The following is a 23,778-nucleotide window of genomic DNA, read 5'->3' on the forward strand; positions in this document are numbered from 1 at the left end:
CTCGAGCTTGAGAGCCCACTTTTCCACTCTGTGGACAACACATCCCATTATGGTGGAGACACAGGTATCTCGTCATTATTTCCAAATCTCTGACAGTATCAACACTGCATGGACTAATGAAAAAATACCATAAGAGCTTTTGAGTGGATTTTCCCTTTAAACTGCTGGTATAAACATAATCTACAATCTAAATATTAAATCCAACCTCTGTTGTCACTGGGCGATGTACTGTAGATCATCTCCTCCTGGGGTGTAGGCTCTGTGTGCAGATGTGGTCTCTGTGTGGGGTGTGTTGGTCCAGCCCCTAAAGCCTAGGGTTACTCATAATAAAACATTAGGCATCTGAACAAACAGTCAGGAGGTGGTGGAAGGTGCAGGGAAGGGAAGCTCTCTCCCTCTCTCTCTCGCTCTCTCGCTCTCGCTCTCTCTCTTGCTCTCTCTCTCACTCTCTCTCTCGTTCTTTTAGGAACCAGCCACTGATATTTGATGCCTTCATTTTGAGGCGTTTGATCTGCGTTGCCTGTTAGCTATTGAATGCAGTCCGAAGTCCCATGCAGGGAAAGTGTCCTAATTTAATTTATTCCAAATGTATATGTGTGACTGTGTTCAGTCTCAATTAAACACCAAGGAGAACTCATGAATATAACTGCATGGAAAATGACAATATACTGTGTAGCAATATACCTGCAATATAACTTTTTTTACAACTCTTGGAGTAAGTTAGTTTTGTTTCTGCAAAGACTGCGTGTGTGTGTGTGTGTGTGTGTGTGTGTGTGTGTGTGTGTGTGTGTGTGTGTGTGTGTGTGTGTGTGTGTGTGTGTGTGTGTGTGTGTTTTTACAGCTGGGCGAGAGAATAACGGGTTAAAACGGAGCTGGATTTCATTCAAGAGCGGTGACGTCGTCTGCTTGTTGGAATCTCCTTACCAGGCTGGGCTGTAACCTGAAGCCAAAGGGAGAGGGAGGGACGGAGAGAGAGAAACAGAGAGAGAGAGAGAGAGAAACAGAGAGAGAGGGAGAGAGAGACAGAGAGAGAAGGAAAGAGAGGAGGGTGAAAGAGAGGGGGGTGAAAGAGAAATCAACGAAGGGAGGGGGAGTAGAGAGAGGGTGATGTCAAACCAGCTGAGCTCAGAAAGTAAACAGAGCTCCAGACTGCAGCATGCTTTCAGCGGGACAGGGACTGCCTATGCTCCCTCACACCGGCACCCACCACTCCGCAGGGACCCCCGGCTCTCTCCTCTTCAACACCCTCCTCATCCTCATCTCACTGCCCCAGGGGACAGCATGGCCTTACGGTAAGAGCCACGGGAATACCAGACATCTATCTATCCACTCTCCCTGTCTTTATCTTTCTGCTCTCTGAATCTCTCCGTCTGTGCTCTTTGTTCTCAAAAAGCCAGCATCAGCACTCTCCGTCCAGTCTTTATTTCCTCTGCCCCCCCCCCCCCCCTCTCGCTCTCTCCCTCTCTCTACTCTTACAGCTTTCAGAGTGAGGTTTTGAAGACGGAGGAAAGAGAGTTTGTCTGTGTTTTCAACTTGTTATTGGCACTCTCTTTCTTCACCACCCTTTTCACGCGTTGTGCAACATGATCTCACATCTACTGAGAGCGTTACATTATTTTATTTCAACTGATCATCTCTTATCTGAGATATGGATCCCAAACAAAGACACACATTCCTTGAAAATAGACGGAGCTGTTCTGAGCCTGCCAATCATCCTGTTAAAAGTTTGTCAGTCGGTGTCTATTGACAGATTCTTGTTGATGAGGTTTGCTCAGAAGCATCTGTCCATTGGCCCTCGGTGACCATTTGAAGCGCTGCAGGGAGTAAATTGTGCAGTCTCTGCTGATGTGTCTACCATACAGTGTCTGCCAGACCTGTCCAACAACATATCCTCACCTCCTGAACCCGTAGCAGACACAGACTATATAACTAACACCTTGAAGTGTTATAGCAGTAAGAGAAAGGATAATGGTGAAAAAAAAGTATGAGGTAGACTACAGCTGTTTAAAATGAATGTAATGAAGACACCTCCCTTCGGCAATGAGAGCTGTACCAGAGTTGACTACTTACCTGATCTTAAACCGCAATTCGTCAGCGAGGCTGACTCAGAATATTTATGCACCAGTCACTTTATAATCGTTATACAATTAGTTGATGAAGGACAAACTCGGTTGAGCAACACAGCAAACACTATGCAACTGTGCCTAGAGTGAAGAGTGTGGCTTTGGAGCTTTTCCTCAACCTCATCAGGGCCGAGGACCCCAGCATAAATATGTGTTTTTTCACTATTTTGATTTATCTGCATGTCCAGCCATTATCCTTACAATTAGCCTTACAATTAAGTGTTTTACCATGTTCTTTTCGGGACAACCAGGGCAACAAGTATAACACAAATAGTTTTTTCCGAAACAGTTGCATTCATGAGTAAAAACATGATACAAAATTAATTTAAATGAAGGTTGTAAGTACAAAAATGGTTTGCTTAGTGGGAAATGAATATCCAACTAGTCAGTGAAAACTGTGTGGATTTGGTAGTTTGTGATAGCAACTATATGAATTTATTACAGTATTATAGACACTATGTCCTGTGATTTCCTATGATCTCCTATGTAGAAGAACCTCTCACCTTCTAACAACTCTTATCTCTTGTGAGCATCATAGAGCAAAACAGATTACATGTACGTGTTTGTGAGTGTCTCAGCTTTTCATAGTTCAAACCATTTGTGATCTGCCCTGAAAGAGGGAGAGAGAGAGAGGGGGGGGGGGGGAGAGAGGGGAGAGAGAGGGAGGGGAGAGAGAGAGGGAGAAAGAGAGAGGGAGAAAGAGAGAGAAAGAGGGAGAGTGAGAGAGAGAAAGGATGAGGGAGAGAGAGAGAGGGAGAGAGAGAGAGGGGGGTGTGAGGAGAGACAGAGAGGGGGAAAGAGAGAGAGAGAGGGGGGAGAGAGAGAGAGAGATAGGGGAGAGAGAGAGAGGGGAGAGAGAGACAGAGAGGGGGGAGAGAGAGAGAGAGAGGGGGGGGGAGGGGGGAGAGAGGGTGAGGGAGAGAGAGACAGAGAGGGGGAGAGAGAGAGAGAGGGGGGAGAGAGGGGGAGAGGGGGGAGAGAGAGCAGAGAGGGGGGGAAGAGAGAGAGGGAGAGAGAGAGACAGAGAGGGGGGAGAGAGACAGAGAGAGGGGGAGAGAGAGAGAGAGTGGGGGAGAGAGAGAGAGTGGGGGGAGAGAGAGAGAGAGGGGGGGAGAGAGAGACAGAGAGAGGGAGAGAGAGAGAGAGAGAGAGAGGGGGGAGAGAGAGAGAGGGTGAGGGAGAGGGATAGAGAGAGAGAGGGTGAGGGAGAGGGGGGAGAGAGAGAGGGTGAGGGAGAGAGAGACAGAGAGAGAGGGGGGAGAGAGGGGGTGAGGGAGAGGGAGAGAGAGACAGAGAGAGGGGGGGGAGACAGAGGGGGAGAGAGAGAGAGGGGGAGAGAGAGGGAGAGAGAGAGAGAGGGGGAGAGAGAGAGAGGGAGATACATATGGAGAAACAAAGATAAAAACAAAGACAGATAATCCCTTACACTCTGAGGCAAGCTGTCTGGACAGTATTTTCTGTTGAATGTGGTGTTCTCCCTCCACTGTGCTCCCTGAGGACCTCTGCTCTTCCTACACAGTCAGTCAATGATGTGTCTCCTCACAGCTTATTTGGCTAAGATCCCCAGGAGGCTGGTTTAGGCTAATGAGTAGTTAGCAGTCAGAAATAGAGACTACGGTTACTGGCAGATAGAAGAGAGGGAGAGTCGAGAGGGATGAAAGGAGAAAGAAGAAGGGATAAATAAGAGTGAAGATGGGAGAGCAGAAAAAGGTGAAGGATGAGGGGAGATGATGAGGTGAAAGGGCAGAGTGGAGGTGGGAGAGGCAAGAGGGCAGAGGAGAAGAGTGAATGATGGGAGAAAGGATAGGGAGAGTTTGCCATTGACAAAAAAATGGAGAGTTTGGAAAATATAATATTATATTGTCTGAAAGGGTTCAGGCCAAATCTCAAGTTGACGGACCAAATATCTCAAACAAATGTGCATATTTCAGACTCCTGTTTGACCAAGATTTCAGTACACGTTTACACACACCATATAACTAAAGTGGATAACAGAGAAACGGGGGAATGTATTGAAATGGACTTGTGATTTCCTATCGGACTGAGGTTTATTTAAAGCATGGCAGAGGTTGTCCTTTGAGATCTATGTTTGTTACAGTTGAAGTCGGAAGTTTACATACACTTAGGTTGGAGTATTTAAAACTCGTTTTTCAAGCACTCCACAAATTTCTTGTTAACAAACTATAGTTTTGGCAAGTTGGTTAGGACATCTACTTTGTGCATTACACAAGTAATTTATCCAACAATTGTTTACAGATAGATTATTTCAATTATAATTCATTGTATCATAATTCCAGTGGGCCAGAAGTTTACATAAACTGAGTTGACTGTGCCTTTTAACAGCTTCTAAAATTCCATAAAATGATGGCTAATGATAGGCTAATTGACATTATTTGAGTCAATTGGAGGTGTACCTGTGGATATATTTCAAGGCCTACCTTCATACTCAATGCCTCGTTGCTTGACACCATGGGAAAATCTAAAGAAATCCGCCAAGACCTCAGAAAAAAACAAGTCTGGTTCATCCTTGGGAGCAATTTCCAAATGCCTGAAGGTACCACATTCATCTGTACAAACAATAGTGCGCAAGCATAAACACCATGGTATCACGCAGCCGTCATACTGCTCAGGAAGGAGACGCGTTCTGTTTCCTAGAGATTAACGTACTTTGGTGCGAGAAGTGCAAATCAATCCCAGAACAACAGCAAAGGACCTTGTAAAGATGCTGGAGGAAACAGGTATGAAAACAAGTCCTATAACATACCATAACCTAAAAGGCCGCTCAGCAAGGAAGAAGCCACTGCTCCAAAACCGCCATAAAAAAGGCAGACAACGGTTTGCAACTGCGCATGGGGCCAAAAATCATACTTTTTGGAGAAATATCCTCTGGTGTCATGAAACAAAAATAGAACTGTTTGGCCATAATGACCATCGTTATGTTTGGAGGAAAAAGGGAAAGGCTTGCAAGCCGAAGTACACCATCCCAACCGTGAAGCACAGGGGTTGCAGCATCATGTTGTGGGGGTGCTTTGCTGCGGGAGGGACTGGTACACTTCACAAAATAGATGGCTTCATGAGGGAGGAAAATGATGTGGATATATTGAAGCAAAATCTCAAGACATCAGCCAGGAAGTTAAAAACAACTCTGTGATAGGGGGCGGTATTTTCACATCGTGCCCAAAGTAAACTGCATGCTACTCAGACTCAGAAGCTCGGATAGTTCTGTAACAGAACTCATTTGGCAGGTGAAAACCCGAGCACAATCCATCCAGGGAAATTTGTTTTTGAGGTCAATCTGTTTTCTATGGCAAGCCCGTTTTAATATAAATATGCTTGCAGGTCTTATGGCTTCCACCAGATGTCAACAGTCTTTAGAAATTGGTTGATGTTTTTCCTTTGAGTAGTGAAGAAGTAGCCCTTTCCTTTCTGGGTGTATAGCCAAGTGTCCTCTTTTGTATGGGGCGCGTGACCTGAAGCTCGCTCCACTTTCATTTTATCCTCTATTGAACACAATTTATCATGTCTCAAATTGTATCGATTATTTACGTTTTAAAATACCTAATGTTGGATTAGGAAAGTTGTTTGAAATGTTTGGACAAAGTTTACAGGTAACTTGTTAGATAATGTGTAGTCATGTCGGGCGAGTTGGAACCAATGTTTTTCTGTGGAGGAGATATAACGACGGAATTTATTGAACAAAAGGACCATTTGTGATGTTTATTGGACATATTGGAGTGCCAACAGAAGAAGATCTTCCAAGGTATGAATTATATCATTATCTCAGAGTTTTGTGTCGAGCCTGCCGGGTTGAAATATGATTGTGTTTGTATGATGGGGTGCTGTCCTCAGATAATCGCATAGTTTGCTTTTGCCGTAAAGCCTTTTTGGCTGGATTATCAAGAAGTTCAGCTTTAATTTGGTGTATTGCACTTGTGATTGTATGAAAGTTAAATATTTCTAATAATTTAATTTGAATTTGACTCTGCCATTTCACCGGATGTTGTCAAATGGATCCCGCTAAAGAGATTTGATCCATAAGAGGTTTTAAAGCTTGGTCGCAAATGTGTCTTCCAAATGAACAATGACCCCAAGCATACTTCCAAAGTTGTGGCAAAATGGCTTAAGAACAACAAAGTCAAGGTATTGGAGTGGCCATCACAAAGCCCTTACCTCAATCCTATAGAACATTTGTGGGCAGAACTGAAAAAGCGTGTTACACCAGCTCTGTGTGGAGGAATGGGCCATAATTCACCCAACGTATTGTGGGAAGCTTGTGGAAGGCTACCCGAAACATTTGCCCCAAGTTAAACAATTTAAAGACAATGCTACCAAATACTTATTGAGTATATGTAAACTCTGACCCACTGGGAGTGTGATGAAAGAAATAAAAGCTGAAATAAATAATTCTCTCTAATATTCAAATCAAATTTATTTATATAGCCCTTCGTACATCAGCTGATATCTCAAAGTGCTGTACAGAAACCCAGCCTAAAACCCCAAACAGCAAGCAATGCAGGTGTAGAAGCACGGTGGCTAGGAAAAACTCCCTAGAAAGGCCAAAACCTAGGAAGAAACCTAGAGAGGAACCAGGCTATGTGGGGTGGCCAGTCCTCTTCTGGCTGTGCCGGGTGGAGATTATAACAGAACATGGCCAAGATTTTCAAATGTTCATAAATGACCAGCATGGTCGTATAATAATAAGGCAGAACAGTTGAAACTGGAGAAGCAGCACGGCCAGGTGGACTGGGGTGGACAGCAAGGAGTCATCATGTCATGTAATCCTGGGGCATGGTCCTAGGGCTCAGGTCCTCCGAGAGAGAGAAAGAAAGAGAGAAGGAGAGAATTATAGAACGCATCCTTAGATTCACACAGGACACCGAATAGGACAGGAGAAGTACTCCAGATATAACAAACTGACCCTAGCCCCCGACACAAACTACTGCAGCATAAATACTGGAGGCTGAGACAGGAGGGGTCAGGAGACACTGTGGACCCATCCGAGGACACCCCCGGACAGGGCCAAACAGGAAGGATTATTATATATATTATTATATTATTATTATTCTGACATTTCACATTCTTAAAATGAAGTGGTAATCCTAACTGACCTAAGACAGGGCATAAAATGTCAAGTATTGTGAAAAACTGAGTTTAAATGTATTTGGCTAAGGTGTATGTTAACTTCCTACTTCAACTGTATCACAGTCCATACATGAACAGGAAACTCATCCACTGTCTTTTACAGTACCCCCAACACATACCATCCCTACATACACCACAACACCCAGAGGAGTTTCCTGTTCCACGGCCCTAAATTGCTCAGGCCCCAAAATACCAGACAGCTGCTGCAGACAGTCAGCTCACACACACACACACGCACGCAGTCGGACCTCTGGTCCCCACAAGTACTAGTTCAGCACATCCACACACACACACACACACACACACACACACGCACGCACGCACGCACGCACGCACGCACACACACACACACACACACACACACACTGAAAGCATTTGGTAGTGAAATCAGAGCTGAGAGGAATGGAAGGCAGTGTGGCTCCACAGATGTGAGCCTGGAACTTGTCAACATTGATGTTTTAAACACAACAAATAAAGAGGCTGCGAAGCAACCTTGAGATTGACCCAAAATGGACACCTATAGGGAGACTCCAGTGGATTGATATGGGGGAGGCGTGCATGCTGGTTTATGGCTAATATTTGGTTTTTGGCCAACCATATTCTGCACAATAAGTACATTCCGAGCCCAGTGTGTTTCAGACAGAGCAGCCACACATTGGATGTGGTGTATCAGTCAATATTGTTTGTCCTTTACAGGCTCCTTGTGTTTCAATGGTAGTGTATTACCTCTTCTAAGGTCTTGTTACAGTGTGTGACCTGCGAATAGAGGGGGCAGTAAGGCAATGGGGTAGCAGGGCAATAGGACAGGGGTCAGAGATAGTCATACCAGCACCTCTGTAGGAGAAGTTCCCAGCTCCCGTGACTGATCTGTTCGGCCCTGAAAAACAATGATGTCAGCTTCTGGATCCACATCAAAGCTGCATATACAACTTGTGCCTAAACCCCATACACGTTAGTTTCATGTTGGAGCACATCTCACGGCAGCATAACATCAGGGGTGGAAAAACCAGATACCAATTACATAGTACCAAAGAAACCACACAAACCAAACTGAACTCCGAATGCCCAGGCAAAAGCTTGGAAAAATTACTTACGTGGGGAGTTTACTGTCCCAGGCTGTAGACCAAGAAGACCACCAGGCTGTAGTTTCAAGGAAACCACCATTGTCCCAGTGCCCAAGAAAACCATGTGACATGCCTAAATGATGATAGCCCTGTCGCACTCACCCTAGTCATCATGAAGTGCTTCGAGAGACTGGTCATGGCCCTCATCAAGGCCAGCACGTCATACACACTCCAAGTTGCCTACCGCTCCAACAGATCCATGGATGAGGCCATTTCCATTGCGTGGGATGGGAGGGGGGGGGTGTCCCCTAAATGCAACAGAAGTCTAACTTTTGTGTGGTCTCTAATGTAACCATTCTCCTACAGTGGTTTGCGAAAGTATTCACCGCCCCTTTTGTCCTATTTTGTTGCCTTACAACCTGGAATTAAAGTAGATTTTTGGGGAGTTTGTATCACTTGATGTACACAACATGCCTACCACTTTGAAGATGCAGAATATTTTGTATTGAGAAACAACCCCCCCCCCTTTTTGCAGCAATTACAGCTACAAGTCTATTGGGGTATTTCTCAAAATCTTGGCACATCTAGCCACTGGGAATTTTGCCCATTCTTCAAGGCAAAACTGCTCCAGCTCTTTTAAGTTGGATGGGTTCCACTGGTGTACAGCAATCTTTAAATCATACCACATATTCTCAATTGAATTGAGGTCAGGGCTTTGACTATGCCATTCCAAGACATTTAAAAGTTTCTCCTTAAACCAGTTGAGTGTTGCTTTAGCAATATGCTTAGGGTCATTGTCATGCTGGAAGGTGAACCTCCATCCCAGTCTCAAATCTCTGGAAGACTGAAACAGGTTTACCTCAAGAATTACCCTGTATTTAGCGCCATCCATCATTCCTTCAATTCTGACCAGTTTCCCAGTCCCTGCCGATGAAAAACATCCCCACAGAATGATGCTGCCACCATCATGCTTCACTGTGAGGATGGTATTCTCGGGGTGATGAGAGGTGTTGGGTTTGCACCAGACATAGCATTTCCCTTGATGGCCAAAAGCTCCATTTTAGTCTCATCTGACCAGAGTACCTTCTACCATATGTTTGGGGTGTCTCCCACATGCCCTTTGAAGAACACCAAATGTGTTTTCCTATTTTTTTCTTTAAGCAGGGGCTTTTTTTCTGGACACTCTTCCGTAATGCCCAGCTCTGTGGAATGTAAGGTTAATTGTGGTCCTATGGACAGATACTTCCATCTCCGCTGTGGAGCTTTGCCGCTCTTTCAGGGTTGTCTTTGGTCTCTTTGTTGCTTCTCTGATGAATGTCCTCCTTGCCTGGTCCGTGAGTTTTGGTAGGCGGCCCTCTCTTGGCAGGTTTGTTGTGGTGCATTTTCTTTAAATTTTTTAATCATGGATTTATTGGTGCTCCGTGGGATGTTTAACGTTTCTGGTATTCTTTTAGAGCCCAACCCTGATCTGTACTTCTCCACAACTTTGTCCCAGACTTGTTTGGAGAGCTCCTTGGTCTTTATGGTGTCGCTTGCTTGGTGGTGCCCTTTGCTTAGTGGTGTTGCAGACTCTGGGGCCTTTCAGAACAGGTGTATATATACTGAGATCATGTGACAGATCATGTGACACTTAGATTGCACACAAGTGGTCTTTATTTAACACATTATGTGACTTCTGAAGGTAATTGATTGCACCAGATGTTATTTAGGAGCTTCATAACAAAATGGGTGCATACATATGCACTCACCACTTTTCAGTTTTACATTTTTTGAAAGAAGTAATTTTTTTATTTCACTTCACCAATTTGGACTATTTTGTGTATGTCCGTTACTTGAAATACACATAAAAATCCATTTAAATTACAGGTTGTAATGCAACAAAATAGGAAAGACTCCAAGGGGGGTGAATGCTTTTGCAAGTCACTGTATTTAAAAACAAATGCAATTGGTTGTGCTACAGTGGTAAATATTATAATTAAAGCTTATTCCAAATTAAACGACACACAGGGTCAGGGTTTAAACCAGTGACAATTGGAACAGGTTCTTTCAATTTGGGCTCCCGAGTGGTTCAGCGGTCTAAGGCACTGCATCTCAGTGCAAGAGGTGTCGATCCAGTCCCTGGTTTGAATCCAGGCTGTATCACATCTGGCTGTGATTGGGAGTCCCATAGGGTGGTACACATTTGCACCAGCGATGTCTGGGTTTGGCTGGGGTAGGCTGTCATTGTATATAAGAATTTGTCCTTAATTGACTTGCCTAGCTAAATAAATTATACAAAAATAATTGTATTCATCTCTCAACTCCGCCTCTCTCACTGTCTGTCTTGAGCTTTCACTAGCACACTTGCAACATTGTATTGACTGTGCTAGCTAACTTGCAACATTATCAACTGGGCCCTCACAGTTTCCTGTGCAGGTGAGCTCAGGACAGACAGCTGTATTTCAGCACCAAAAATGTGTCAGCAAGATGCATCAATTAATTCAGGCTACAAAAATGTAGGCTTAAGGACAATCACCGAATATTATTACACTGTTGGGTGTTTTGTAAAAGATGTCTCAGTCCCTTCATCACATGGCCGTGCACTGTTTGGATGCTGGAATTATGATGTTTTCATCTTGACAATGAAAACATCATGATTGGTTGTGTTCATGACAAAATAAAAGGTAATACATGTTTACTGTTAAAATACATGTCTTTACTATTAGGCCCATAAAAAAATAGAAAGTTTCAATCCCTTACTGTCAGGCAGACTATCCACAAGCCATCAGACTGCAAAACACTTGAAATGGAACGACCAACTGCACTGACTCTCTGCACCTTAGCAAACATGCACCCCCCCCCCCCCCACACACACACACATACACACACACACACAGTTCCCACCAGCTCTAATTTCTTGCCCACAAAAGTGTTACTATGCGATGTATGGGCTATTCAGGTGTTGAGCTGTATGCCTCACGAATGTGTATTTGTAGGGCAGTAAGACATATCTCTTTGCTTTGTATAAGACCTGCCAAAGCACAACCCAGAAGACATGTACTGCCATTGAGGCTTGGTTAAACAGTCATTAGCTGCGAAGAGGTAGAGGAGTGGGCTCCCCTCTGAGATAGAGCAGCATTCCTGCATGGTCCAGCACTGACAGAGAGAATACTTTTAGTCACGGTCTGATCAAAACATAATAGACTTATCAGCAGAGCTTTGTCTCAGTAAACAGAGTCAAATCGAATCTAATTGTATTTGTCACATGCGCCAAATACAACAGGTGTAGATTTGACCGTGAAATGCTTACTTACAAGCCCTTTCCAAACACTGCAGAGTTAAAAAGTACAAAGAATTATCTAAATAAAAAAAGGAAATAGTAACACAATAAAATTACAATAACGAGACTATATACAAGGAGTACCGGTACCGAGTCAATGTGCAGGGGTACGAGGTACATAGTTGAGGTAATATGTATATGTACAGTTGAAGTCAGAGGTTTACATACACTTAGGTTGGAGTCATTAAAACTCGATTTTCAACCACTCCACAAATTTCTTGTTAGAAAACTATAGTTTTGGCAAGTCGGTTAGGACATCTATATTGTGCATGACACAAGTCATTTTTCCAACAATTGTTCACAGACAGATTATTTCACTTATAAATCATTGTATCACAATTCCAGTAAGTCAGAAGTTTACATACACTAAGTTGACTGTCCATTTAAACAGATAGGAAAATTCCAAGGAAATTATGTCATGGCTTTAGAAGCTTCCGATAGGCTAATTGACATAATTTGAGTAATTAGCATGTATTTCAAGACCTACCTTCAAACTCAGTGCCACTTCGCTTGACATCATGGGAAAATCTTTAAAAAATCAACCAAGACCTCAGAAAACAAATTGTAAATTGTAGACCTCCACAAATCTGGTTAATCCTTGGGAGCAATTTCCAAATGCCTAAAGGTACCAAGTTCATCTGTACAAACAATAGTACGCAAGTATAAACACTATAGCACCACGCAGCAGTTATACCACTCAGGAAGGAGACTCGTTCTGTCTCCTAGAGATGAACGTACTTTGGTGCAAAAAGTGCAAATCAATCCCAGAACAACAGCAAAGGACCTTGTGAAGATTCTGGAGGAAACAGGTACAAAAATATCTATATCCACAGTAAAACGTGTCCTGTATCGACATAACCTGAAAGGTTACCCAAGGCAATGCTACCAAATACTAATTGAGTGTATGTTAACTTCTGACCCACTGGAAATGTGATAAAAAAAATAAAAGCTGAAATAAATCATTCTCTCCACTATTATTTTGATATTTCACATTCTTAAAATAAAGTGGAGATCCTAACTGACCTAAGGCAGGGAGTTTTTACTAGGATTAAATGTCAAGAACGAAAAACTGAGTTCAAAAGAATTTGGATAAGTTGTATGTAAACTTCCGATTTCAACTGTAGGTAGGGGTAAAAGTGACCAGGCAATCAGGATAGATTATCAACAAAGTAGCAGCATCGCATGTGAAGAGTGTGAATGTGTGTGTGTGTGTGTGTGTGTATGTGTGTGATGTCTATGTGTGTGTGTGTGTGTGTGTGTGTGTTGTGTGAGTGTATGTAGTGTTTGTGTGTTGGAGTGTTAGTGTAGGATGTGTCTGTGTTTGGGTAGAGTCCAGTGAGTGTGCATAGAGCCAGCTCAAGAGATTCAGTCCAACAACAAAAAAGGGGTTTAACGCAAAGCTTGAGGTTAAAAGCTGTTCAGGAGTCTTTTGGTCCCAGTCATGGCTCTCCGGTACCGATTGCCGTGTGGTAGCAGAGAAAACAGTCTATGACTGGCCCTTTCCTCTGACACTGCCTGGTATAGCAGTTCTGGATGGCAGGGAGCTCAGCCTCAGTGATTCATGGGCCGTACACACTACCCTCTGTAGCTCCTTATGGTCAGATGCCAAGCAGTTTTCCATACCAAGCGGTGATGCAGCCAGTAAAGATGCTCTCAATTGTGCAGCTGTAGATCTTTGTTTTGTTTCGCTGACTTTAAGGGAGTGTTTATGGTCCTGGCACCAAATTGCCAGGTCTCTGACCTCCTCCCTATAGACTGTCTAATAGTCATCGTTGATCAGGCCTACCACCGTCGTGTCGTTGGCAAATGTAATGATGGTGTGAGAGTTGTCCACGGCCACACAGTCGTGGGTGAATAGGGAATACAGGAGGGGACTAAGCACGCACCCCTGAGGGGCCCCAGTGTTGAGGGTCAGCGTGGCAGATGTGTTGTTGCCTGCCCTCACCACCAGGGGGCAGCCTGTCAGGAAGTCCAGGATCCAGTTGAAGAGGAAGGTGTTCAGTCCCAGGGTCCTTAGCTTGGCAATGAACTTGGAGGGCACTATGGTGTTGAATGCTGAGCTGTTGTCAATGAACAGCATTCTCACGTAGGTGTTCCTTTTGTCCAGTTAGGAAAGGGCGGTGTGGAGTGCTATATACTTTGCGTCATCTGTGAATCTGTTGGGGCAGTTTGCGAATCCATGGTGTCTCAGATGATGGTGTTGATGTGACCCATGACCAGACTTTCAAAGTATTTCATGGCTACAGATGTGAATGCTACGGGGCGTTCTTGGGCACAGGGTCTATGTGTACTGCTTGAAAATATGTACTGTAGGCATTACAGACTGGGTCAGGGAAAGGTTGAAAATGTCAGTGAAGACACTTGGCAGCTGGTCAGCACATGCTCTGAGTATGCATTCTGGTACGGAGAGCGTGAACACACAGTCATCCAAAACAGCTGGTGTTCTCATGCATGGTTCATGTTTGATCGGGTTGTTTGATCGGGTTTTGATCGAGATGTTTGATCGGGTTCAAGTCCGTGGCTGGGCCACTCAAGGACATTCAGAGACTTTACCCGAAGCCACTTTTACATTGTCTTGGCTGTGATGATTAGAGTCGTAGTAGTATTGGAAGGTGAACCTTCGCCCCAGTCTGAGTCTCTGAGCGCTCTGGAGCAGGTTTTCATCAAGAATCTCTTTGTACTTTGCTCCATTCATCTTTCCCTCGATCTTGACTAGTCTTCCTGCCACTGAAAAACATCCCCACAGCATGATGCTGAAACCACCAGATTTCCTCTAGACATGGCACTTGGCATTCAGGCCAATGAGTTCAATCTTGGCTTCATCAGACCAGAGAATTTTGTATCTCATGGTCTGAGAGTCCTTTAGGTGACTTTTGGCAAACTCCAAGCAGGCTGTCATTTGCCTTTTCCTGAGGAGTGGCTTCCATCTGTCCACAATACTTTAAAGGCCTGATTGGTGGAGTGCTGCAGAGATGGTTGTCCTTCTATAAGGTTCTCCCATCTCCACAGAGGAACTCTGGCGCTCTGTCAGAGTGACCATCGGGTTCTTGGTCACCTCCCTGACCAAAGCCCTTCTCCCTTGATTGCTCAGTTTGGCCCGGGCGGCCAGCTCTAGGAAGAGTCTTGGTGGTCCCAACATTCTACCATTTAAGAATGATGGAAGTCACTGTGTTCTTGGAGCTCTTCAATGTTGCAAGTTTTTTGGTACCCTTCCCCAGATCTACGCCTCTATGCAGTCATGTCTCGGAGCTATACGGAAAGTTCCTTCAACCCCATGGCTTATTTTTTCCCCCCGACATGCACTGTTAACCATGCGACCTTACATAGACAGGTGTGTGCCTTTCCAAGTCATGTCCAATCAATAGAATTGACTCCAAGTTTTAGAAATATCTCAAGGGTGATAAGTGGAAACAGGATGCACCTGAGCTCAACTCCGAGCCTCATCATAAAGGGTCTGAATACTTATGTAAATAAGGTATTTCTGTTTTTTTAAGTTTAGGACATTTGCAAAACATATCTAAAAACCTGTTTCCTCTTTGTCATTGTGAGGTATTTTGTTTAGTTCTATTTAATCCATTTTAGAATAAGGCTGTAACATTACAAAATGTGGTTGATATAGAGTACCAGTCAAAAGTTTTGACACACCTACTCATTCCAGTTTTTTTTTAAAGTTTGACTATTTTCTACATTCGAAAATAATAGCGAATACATCAAAACTATGAAATAACACATATGGAATCATGTACAGTATTAACCACAAATCAAAATCTATTTTATATTTGAGATTCTTCAAAGTAGCCATGCTTTGCCTTGATGACAGCTTTGCACACACTTGGTACCCCTTAGATCACATTAATAAGTTCAATTATGATATTCTATAGTGTGTATGATATGACAGGAATGTGCTTGGGGCAGCTCATTAATACCATTTGGGACATTACAAAGCATGACTTTAAGCATCTCTGGAGGCCGGAGACGATGTTTCAATCGATATGAATGCCAGATGCGCCAAAAAACCTGTTGACCCTCTCTTGTAGTTTCCCTGTAGGCCAATATAAATCAATTCCCACAGCATGCCAAATCAGCCTGGTATACGAGCCTAATTTATAGGCCAGTTAAACTGTCACTAAGCAGAAGGAGACCGTCGACACCTCAACATCCCAAGAGGATCCTCAGTTCACTCATAATCTGATAATTCAGTGAGGTAATCACGTCAGTAACCCACCCTGGATGTACAGTACCAGTCAAAGGTTTGGACACATCTACTCATTCAAGGGTTTTTCTTTATTTTTACTAGAAGAATAATAGAATGTAGAATAATAGTGGAGACATCAAAACTATGAAATAACACATATGGAATCACATAACCAAAAAAGTGTTAAACAAATCAAACTATATTTTGGATTATTCAAAGTAGCCACCCTTTGGCTTGATGACAGCTTTGACCACTCTTGTCATTCTCTCATTCAGCTTCACCTGGAATGCTTTGGTAGCCATGCTGGTTAAAACCTCTTCAGGATTAGCCACTTTTTTTCAATTTGTTCACTCTGTTATCAAGGCAAAGGGTGGCTATTTGAACAATCTCAAATATAAATGTGTTCACTATTATTCTACAGAGCAGAAAGTAGCAAAAATAAAGGAATAGCCTTGAATGAGTAGGTGTGTCCAAACTTTTGTCTAGTATTGTATATGGACCAGAACTTGGTTTACAAATGGTGTAGTGAATCTACAGCAACAGCGGTCAATTAAGCAATAATGACAACATTGATTTCAATTTAATGACACACTGTCTCTCTTATTTGATAACACCAAGCCTTGTTCTTATGCAATCCACTTTGTGCTCTAATTATAGGAAAGAGGATGACTATTGGACAGTTTATACCGCCCTAGCGTTTGTACACTGATGTACAGTATATCAGTGAGTGTAAGCAGACGTGAGTCTGGGTAAGCCAATAACTACGAGGGCTAGATTAGTCTACCCAGACACTTAACAGATCCCATACAAATAACAGGATGCACTAAGTCACTGTCGCCTCCACTATGGCTCCTCTCCAGACTGCTGCTGGTGGTTTACTTAGTGCTGAGCTATGAACAAACAATATGAGACAAGGACAAAGTAGACTGTCTACGTTTTATAAAAGTATGCGTTTATTGTTGCCACCTCACAGTCCAACTTAGGTGCATGAATAGATAAACAGACTGGATACGTGGAAGGTATTTAGCCACTGCTGGAGGAAAAATGGAAGCTTCTTTATTCTTAAAACGTAATGCTGTAAAGCTGTTAAGTGTTGGCTTTTAACAATGGACATAAACAGGTCGGAGGCTGTGGTCATTTACAGTGATCGTGCCTCTGATGCTGTCTGGTTGAATGCATGTGTAATTAACTCCAGTAACAATGCTGGTGAGGCTGTCCAAATGTATTGTAGAGCTTTGTAAACATGTCCCTGCATGTTCTATGTAAACAACTCTCCAAACCTCCCTCTCTTATGCCCTCACTCTCAGTTTCTCTCTATCTCCCTCTCGGTTTCTCTCTATGTGCCCCCCGAAGAAGCAGACACACAGTCAAAGCAGAAGACACAATACAATACAAAAGAGATGAGTAGGGATGAGAACAAGAGCACTGGGCCACATGTGCTTTGAACACATTGTCACGATTTTTGGAATGAGTGGACCAAGGTGCAGCGTGTGTAGAGTTCCACATTATACTTAATAGTGAAACTTACAACCAAAACAACAAAGAATATAACAAACGTGCAGTATTGCAGTGCTCAAGGCAACTATACAAAAACAAGATCCCACAAATAACAGGTGGGAAAAGGCTGCCTAAATATGATCCCCAATCAGACACAACGATAGACAGCTGCCTCTGATTGGAACCATACCAGGCCAACATAGAAATGCAAAAACTAGAGTACCCACCCTAGTCACACCCTGGCCTAACCAAAATAGAGAATAAAAAGGATCTCTAAGGTCAGGGCGTGACACACATAAAACCATCTGGGGGGTATTGAAGTGGAGGGACAGGCTTGTTGAGCAACTGGTTACATAAGCAATAGCTCAATGGCATCACACTGGAATTATACTGGAATCCTCAGGTTATACACATTATGACAATGATGGATTCCCTGTAAAGACTTCCCTGTTGTCCCTGGAGTAAAACATTTTCTATAGGTTGTTGTTTTACATGAAACATAACCCTTCTTTTCAGGGTTACCACAGCAATAATATGTCAGCAAAAGAAGAACCGATCCAAAACAACCTGAATTGCGAAATCACTCATAGAGCTTTCCAAACAAAGTATGACAGCAGTGCAGTTGAATTGACTGTCTTCACTTATAATTCCGCACTGTTAATACATTTTACCTGGCCTCTCACAATCTATTCTCTGAGTGATGAAAATAGTATGCCATTCCTGAACTGTCCTTGGATGGCAGAGATGAGATTGAGATTCTTAAGGAGAAGCGCAGATCTCCCTTGGAGTAGGATATCGTTTATGAGTTGATTCATGTTACAAGGCCAGAGAGATGGGGGGATTGTAGGAAGGGACATCTAACCGCATTCCAGGACATTGCCTGTACATCTCCTGTCCAGCTGACTGTCCACAAACAACCTTTCACAGATTAATCAAAGCCTCAACACTAACTCACATACTACCCTGTGTGTGTATGCATGCATGCATGTGTGCGTGCGTGCGTGTGTGTGTGTGCGTGTGCGTGTGCGTGTGCATTTACTGTATGTGTACTGTGTGTATGTACTATTGAGTTTGTTACCATGGAGAATCAGCTCTGCATAGCAACAGGACTTTGGGTCAGAGGAAAGAGCCACAGAGCTCCGAAATAAACTCAGCAAAAAAAGAACGGTTCCTTTTTCAGGACCCTGTCTTCATCCACATGACTTTGCATTGTAAAGGGTTTAAACACTGTTTCCCATGCTTGTTCAATGAACCATAAACAATTAATAAACATGCACCCGTAGAAGGTTGTTAAGACACTAACAGCTTACAGAAGGTAGGCAATTAAGGTCACAGTTATGAAAATTTAGGACACCGAGGGTGCCTTTCTACTGACTCTGAAAAACATCAAAAGAAAGATGCCCAGGGTCCCTGTTCATCTGCGTGATCGCACCTTAGGCATGCTGCAAGGAGGCATGAGGACTGCAGATGTGGCCAGGGTAAGAAATTGCAATGTCCGTACTGGGAGATGCCTAAGACAGTGCTATAGGGAGACAGGACGGATGGTTTATCGTCAAAGGAATGGGTGTTACACCGAGGCTTGTACTCTGGAATGGGATCGATTTGGAGGTGGAGGGACAGTCATGGTCAGGGCATCATCACAGCATCATCATCGGACTGAGCTTGTTGTCATTGCAGGCAATATCAACGCTGTGAGTTACAGGGAAGACATCCTCCTCCCTCATCTGCTACCCTTCCTGCAGACTAATCCTGACATGACCCTCCAGCATGACAATGCCACCAGCCATACTGCTCATTCTGTGCGTGATTTCCTGCAAGACAGGATTATCAGTGTTCTGCCATGGCCAGCGAAGAGCCCGGATCTCAATCCCATTGAGCACGTCTGCGACCTGTTGGATCGGCGGGTGAGGGCTAGGGCCAATCCCCCTCAGGAATGTCCGGGAACGTGCATGTGCCTTGGTGGAAGAGTGGGGTAACATCTCACAGCAGGAACTGGTCCATGAGGAGGAGATGCACTGCAGTACTTAATGCAGCTGGTGGCCACACCAGATACTGACTGTTACTTTTGATTTTGGCCCCCCCTTTGTTCAGCGACACATTATTCAATTTCTGTTAGTCACATGTCTGTGGAACTTGTTCAGTTTATGTCTCAGTTGTTGAATCTTGTTATGTTCATACAAATATTTACACATGTTAAGTTTGCTGAAAATTAACACAGTTTACAGTGAGAGGACATTTTTTTTTTTTCTGAGTTTAGATTAACAGTTCAGGCCTCGTTGGCTGCAGTTACACCTCATGAAAACTGGGAACATGTATGTAGAAGTCTTAAATGCAGGGAAGAAAGAGAAGTTAGGAAGAGAGAGTGAGAGAGAAAGAGAGAGAGAGAACGAGAGAGGGAGGGAGAGGAAAGAAGGATATTATGATTGGACTGGTGGTGGGAGGGAATGTGTAGAATGCTGCGAAGAGAAGAGTGTTCCGTAATGATGACACGGTGCCATGTCTGAGGCCACTCTCTGTCTGTCTCCCCTCTTTCTCCCTCTCTCTGTCTTTCTGTCTCTCTCTCTCTCTCCCCTCTTTCTCCCCCTCTCTCTCTCTTTCCACATTCATCTCAGATGAATTTCCACTTGTCTCTGCTCAGACTTCTCCACAGTTACATAATGAAATATGTTCAGTTTAAAAGGACCTCAGATCAAATCAATATCCGACTAAATGTTCCTCAGATTTATTGTGTACCAACCTAACACATGGAGAGAGGGTCAACATTGGTGCTGCCAGCCTGCCACATAATTCAATATAGTTTATGATTGATGATTTGATTCAATAATGTGTTTGCAACACTTGATTGTTAATGTATTTGCCATTAACAAATGAATGTCTGATGTAATACAATATGACAAAACACACACAGATGAGGAGGCAGAGGTGGAACATGTGTATAGAGAGGCTGCATCCATATGGCTGGATTCAACATCTAGGCATTTCACAGTGGTGTCCCAGGGCTTGTTTGCCCAGAAAAATCTACTCAATTAGATATTATTCTAACAAATGCCCTTCATACGTTTACAGCCAATGGGATATGTGCCAATGAGTTCAGTGACCATTGTCGCGTTGCCTGTATAAGAGATGTTAAACTACCCAAATCTTGCTCATGCGTTATTACAACGATAATTATTTAGAATTTTAATGAGCACATTTTTTTTTGTCTGAGCTGGGTTTGAATGACTGGGGGATTGTGTCATCTATCACCGACTCGGATCAGGCCCTTAATTGTGTTATTACCCTGTTAACTCTGTTACAGATAAATACAAAAAACTAAGGGTAAAAGACTGTCGTAATCCTTGTTTTACACATGAATTGTCTAAGAAATGACAGGAAAGAAATTTCGATGGGCTGATCCTACGTCTGACTGCAAGACAAACTGATGGCAGTCCATCAGACATTTGAGAAATAGATGTCTATCCCTGGTTAAAAAAGCAAAAAAAGGAATATATCTTGCCTCTCCCTAAATATCAGGAAGCAGATTGTACAGTCCACCTTCCTGACAGTTCATTATGGTGACACCATTTACCAGATTGCAGCAGCCACCACTCTTAAACCTTCGGATGCCGTCCACCATAGCTCCATTCGTTTTATCATTGGTGACAGTTTTAGTACTCACCACTGCATCCTGTATCAACAGGTTGGCTGGTCCTCATTAAAGTCCCGTAGATCAATTCATTACTCCCTCTTTGTTTACAAAGCCCTACTACACAAGCTTCCAACTTATCTAACCTCTTTGCTAATGTATAAAATAATGAGATATCAAACCCGTTCACAGTGTTGGTTAGCTCTTCAGATTCCTCAGGTCTCCACGGAATTAGGCAAATCGGCTTTTAGTTTTCACGCTCCACATTTTTGGAATCACTTACAAAATTCATTACATTTGGATTCCCTGGTGACACTAGGGCATTTTCAAACTCTGATGATAAATTAGTTCACTGAGGTGTGCAATTGTGTTGATTTATTGATTGATTGATGTAATAACTTGTTTATGATGTCTGAATGTTAGTGACGTTCTAATGTAATGTACTTGTTATTGTATCTTGTTACATATTTGTATTTTATTTATCTTCATGGTCTCGGGGTACCATTGAAAATGAGACCCTGGTCTCAATTGGGCTCCCCTGATTTAAAGAATGTATTTGACCCAGGTGTGCTGGTTTGTTCCCAGATTACAGGTACCTGTATAACCACTGCCCGGGCCCAGAGTGGAACGTCATGTGTCGGGGCTGCTGTGAGTATGATGTCATCCGTTGTAAGTGTCCTTTCCAGGGCACCCCTGTTGGCTACGCTGTGCCCTGCTGCCGCAACGCAATCAACGAGTGTGACCCCTGCATCATCCACCCAGGTAAACCTGTCCAAGATCGCCATTCTGGCTCAAAACTTGGGGAGTACTTCTCCATTTAGGTTATTTTATCTGGTAAACCTGTGGAGGACTGGTTGAATGCACACTCTGTATACGATTTGATTAACAACAACATGGTCAGATACATGGAGTTCCATTATGCCTTAGTGTTGGATTTGTTAATACATGTTTCATTTGCAAGTACACACAGTGTGGAGGAGGCTATTCTACCAGTACATTTCTGAAACATCTGCCTTGTACAGTACCCATTAGATCCAGTGTCATGTCTTTACTGATGTTTTAGTCTGTATGCCATCTGCCTTCAAGGCTCTCTTATAAGCCTAGCCGACATACAATAGCAGTGAGGTTGGGCCACGTAGAGTGAAATGCAATAAGTTTAGACCAACCACATTAGAGACAAATGCCTAACCCTCATTATTTTCCACAAGCTATTGAGAGACATTGTACCATTCATTACATTTGCTTTCATTGAGGGCATCCCTTTATGTTGCTCTCCTGATGTGTATTTACTCTGAGGGGGAGGTGTGTTGGCAATAACAAAGTCAATGCAGCATATATAACCTCAGAGAAAACTCATTGCTCAAAAGGCACAATGCGTAGTTATTATATTTCACCACAAGTTGTTGCAAGACTTGTTTACCTATCAGAATATGCTAATCTTTTCACTTATGAAAATATGTTGTTTGTCTGTTCCAACTTCACAACATACTCCTCTGCCTGAACTATTGGCCAGATTTCACTGAAATACTAAAAGGCTGAAGTATGCACTTATAAAGGACTTTTCCTGTAAATCTCATACAGTAAACCCTTTTCCATCCCTCTCTATCCTGAGTGTACTGCATGTAGATGGTGGAGGAGACATGGTAAAGTCATTTGATGTTTACACTGATACCTCTTGGTGTTTATATGTCCTGCTGCTGTGTCTCTGATGTCCGTCTCCCTGACGCCCTGCCTGTCCTCAGGATGTCTGCAACACAGAGCACCATAGAACCTCCAATGTGAAAATATATCCTATCTGAAACTCAGTCCTTCTGGTGGTTTTCTGGACATGTCTATTTCAGGAAGCTGCTTTTTCTGTTCTGTTACCCTGTTACAGTGCAAGAGGAGCCTGATGAGTTTAGCAGGTCTGATGTAAAGAGCTAACAGGCACTAAGGGGAATGCAGTAGGTGTATGGGGCCGATTGAAACCGTCCATAGCAATTGGGAATGGGCAAACCAAGACTGTGACTGAATGCATCACACTTACAGTACTTTCAGAAAGTATTCATAACCCACATTTATTGAAAACGAATCACAGAAATATCTAATTTGCATAAGATTTCACAACCCTGAGTCAATACTTTGTAGAAGCACCTTTGGCGGCGATTACAGCTTTGAGTCGTCTTGGGTATGTCTGTATCAGCATTGCACATTCTTCCTCGCAGAATCTCAAGCTCTGTTGAGTTAGATGGGGAGTGGCAGTGGACAGCAATCTTCAAGTCTTTCCACATATTTTCAATGGGATTCGGCTGGGCCACTCAATGACTTTCACATTCTTGTTCTGAAACTATTAGAGCGTTACTTTGGCTGTATGCCTGGGGTCATTGTCCTGTTGGAACGTAAATCTTTGCCCACTAGTCTAAGGTCGTTTGCACTCTGAAGCAGGTTCTCATCAGGGATTTGCCTGTGTTTGGCTCAATTCATTGTTTCCTCTATCCTTACCAGTCTCCCAGTCCCTGCCGCTGAAAAGCATCCCCATAGCATGATGCTACCCCCACCATGTTTCATGGTAGGAATGGTGTTAGACGGGTGATGAGATGTGCCTGGTTTTCTTCAGACATAGTGCTCAGACCACATAATCGTATACCTAAGAAGTGTCTATGTGTGTCTGCAGCCACTACCAATAGTAGTGCAAAAGTAGCAGCAAAAGAACAGTTGAAGATACATATGGTGATGTCGTTGCACATGAGTGGTGTGGATGTCTGTAGGCATTTATGATCCGTAACGTTATATAGGGAATCTGTGTATGTGAGAGATATGAAAGGAGAAAGTAC

The 23,778-nt window shown here is 43.3% G+C and overlaps 1 protein-coding gene across 1 annotated transcript in view; it reads left to right on the forward strand.

The window, feature by feature from the left end:
• Positions 1-1,064: 1,064 nt before the first annotated feature.
• The window catches only part of LOC109889488 (inactive serine protease PAMR1), a 58,993-nt gene continuing 36,279 nt past the window's right edge, over positions 1,065-23,778 (forward strand). Inside the window, exons 1-2 of the mRNA XM_020480936.2 lie at positions 1,065-1,292; positions 21,551-21,727. Coding sequence (XP_020336525.2) covers positions 1,157-1,292; positions 21,551-21,727 — 313 coding nt within the window. The 5' untranslated portion in view covers positions 1,065-1,156. The remainder of the gene's footprint in view (positions 1,293-21,550; positions 21,728-23,778) is intronic.

The sequence above is a fragment of the Oncorhynchus kisutch genome, linkage group LG4 (assembly GCF_002021735.2).
Source record: "Oncorhynchus kisutch isolate 150728-3 linkage group LG4, Okis_V2, whole genome shotgun sequence".
Lineage (NCBI taxonomy): Eukaryota > Metazoa > Chordata > Actinopteri > Salmoniformes > Salmonidae > Oncorhynchus > Oncorhynchus kisutch.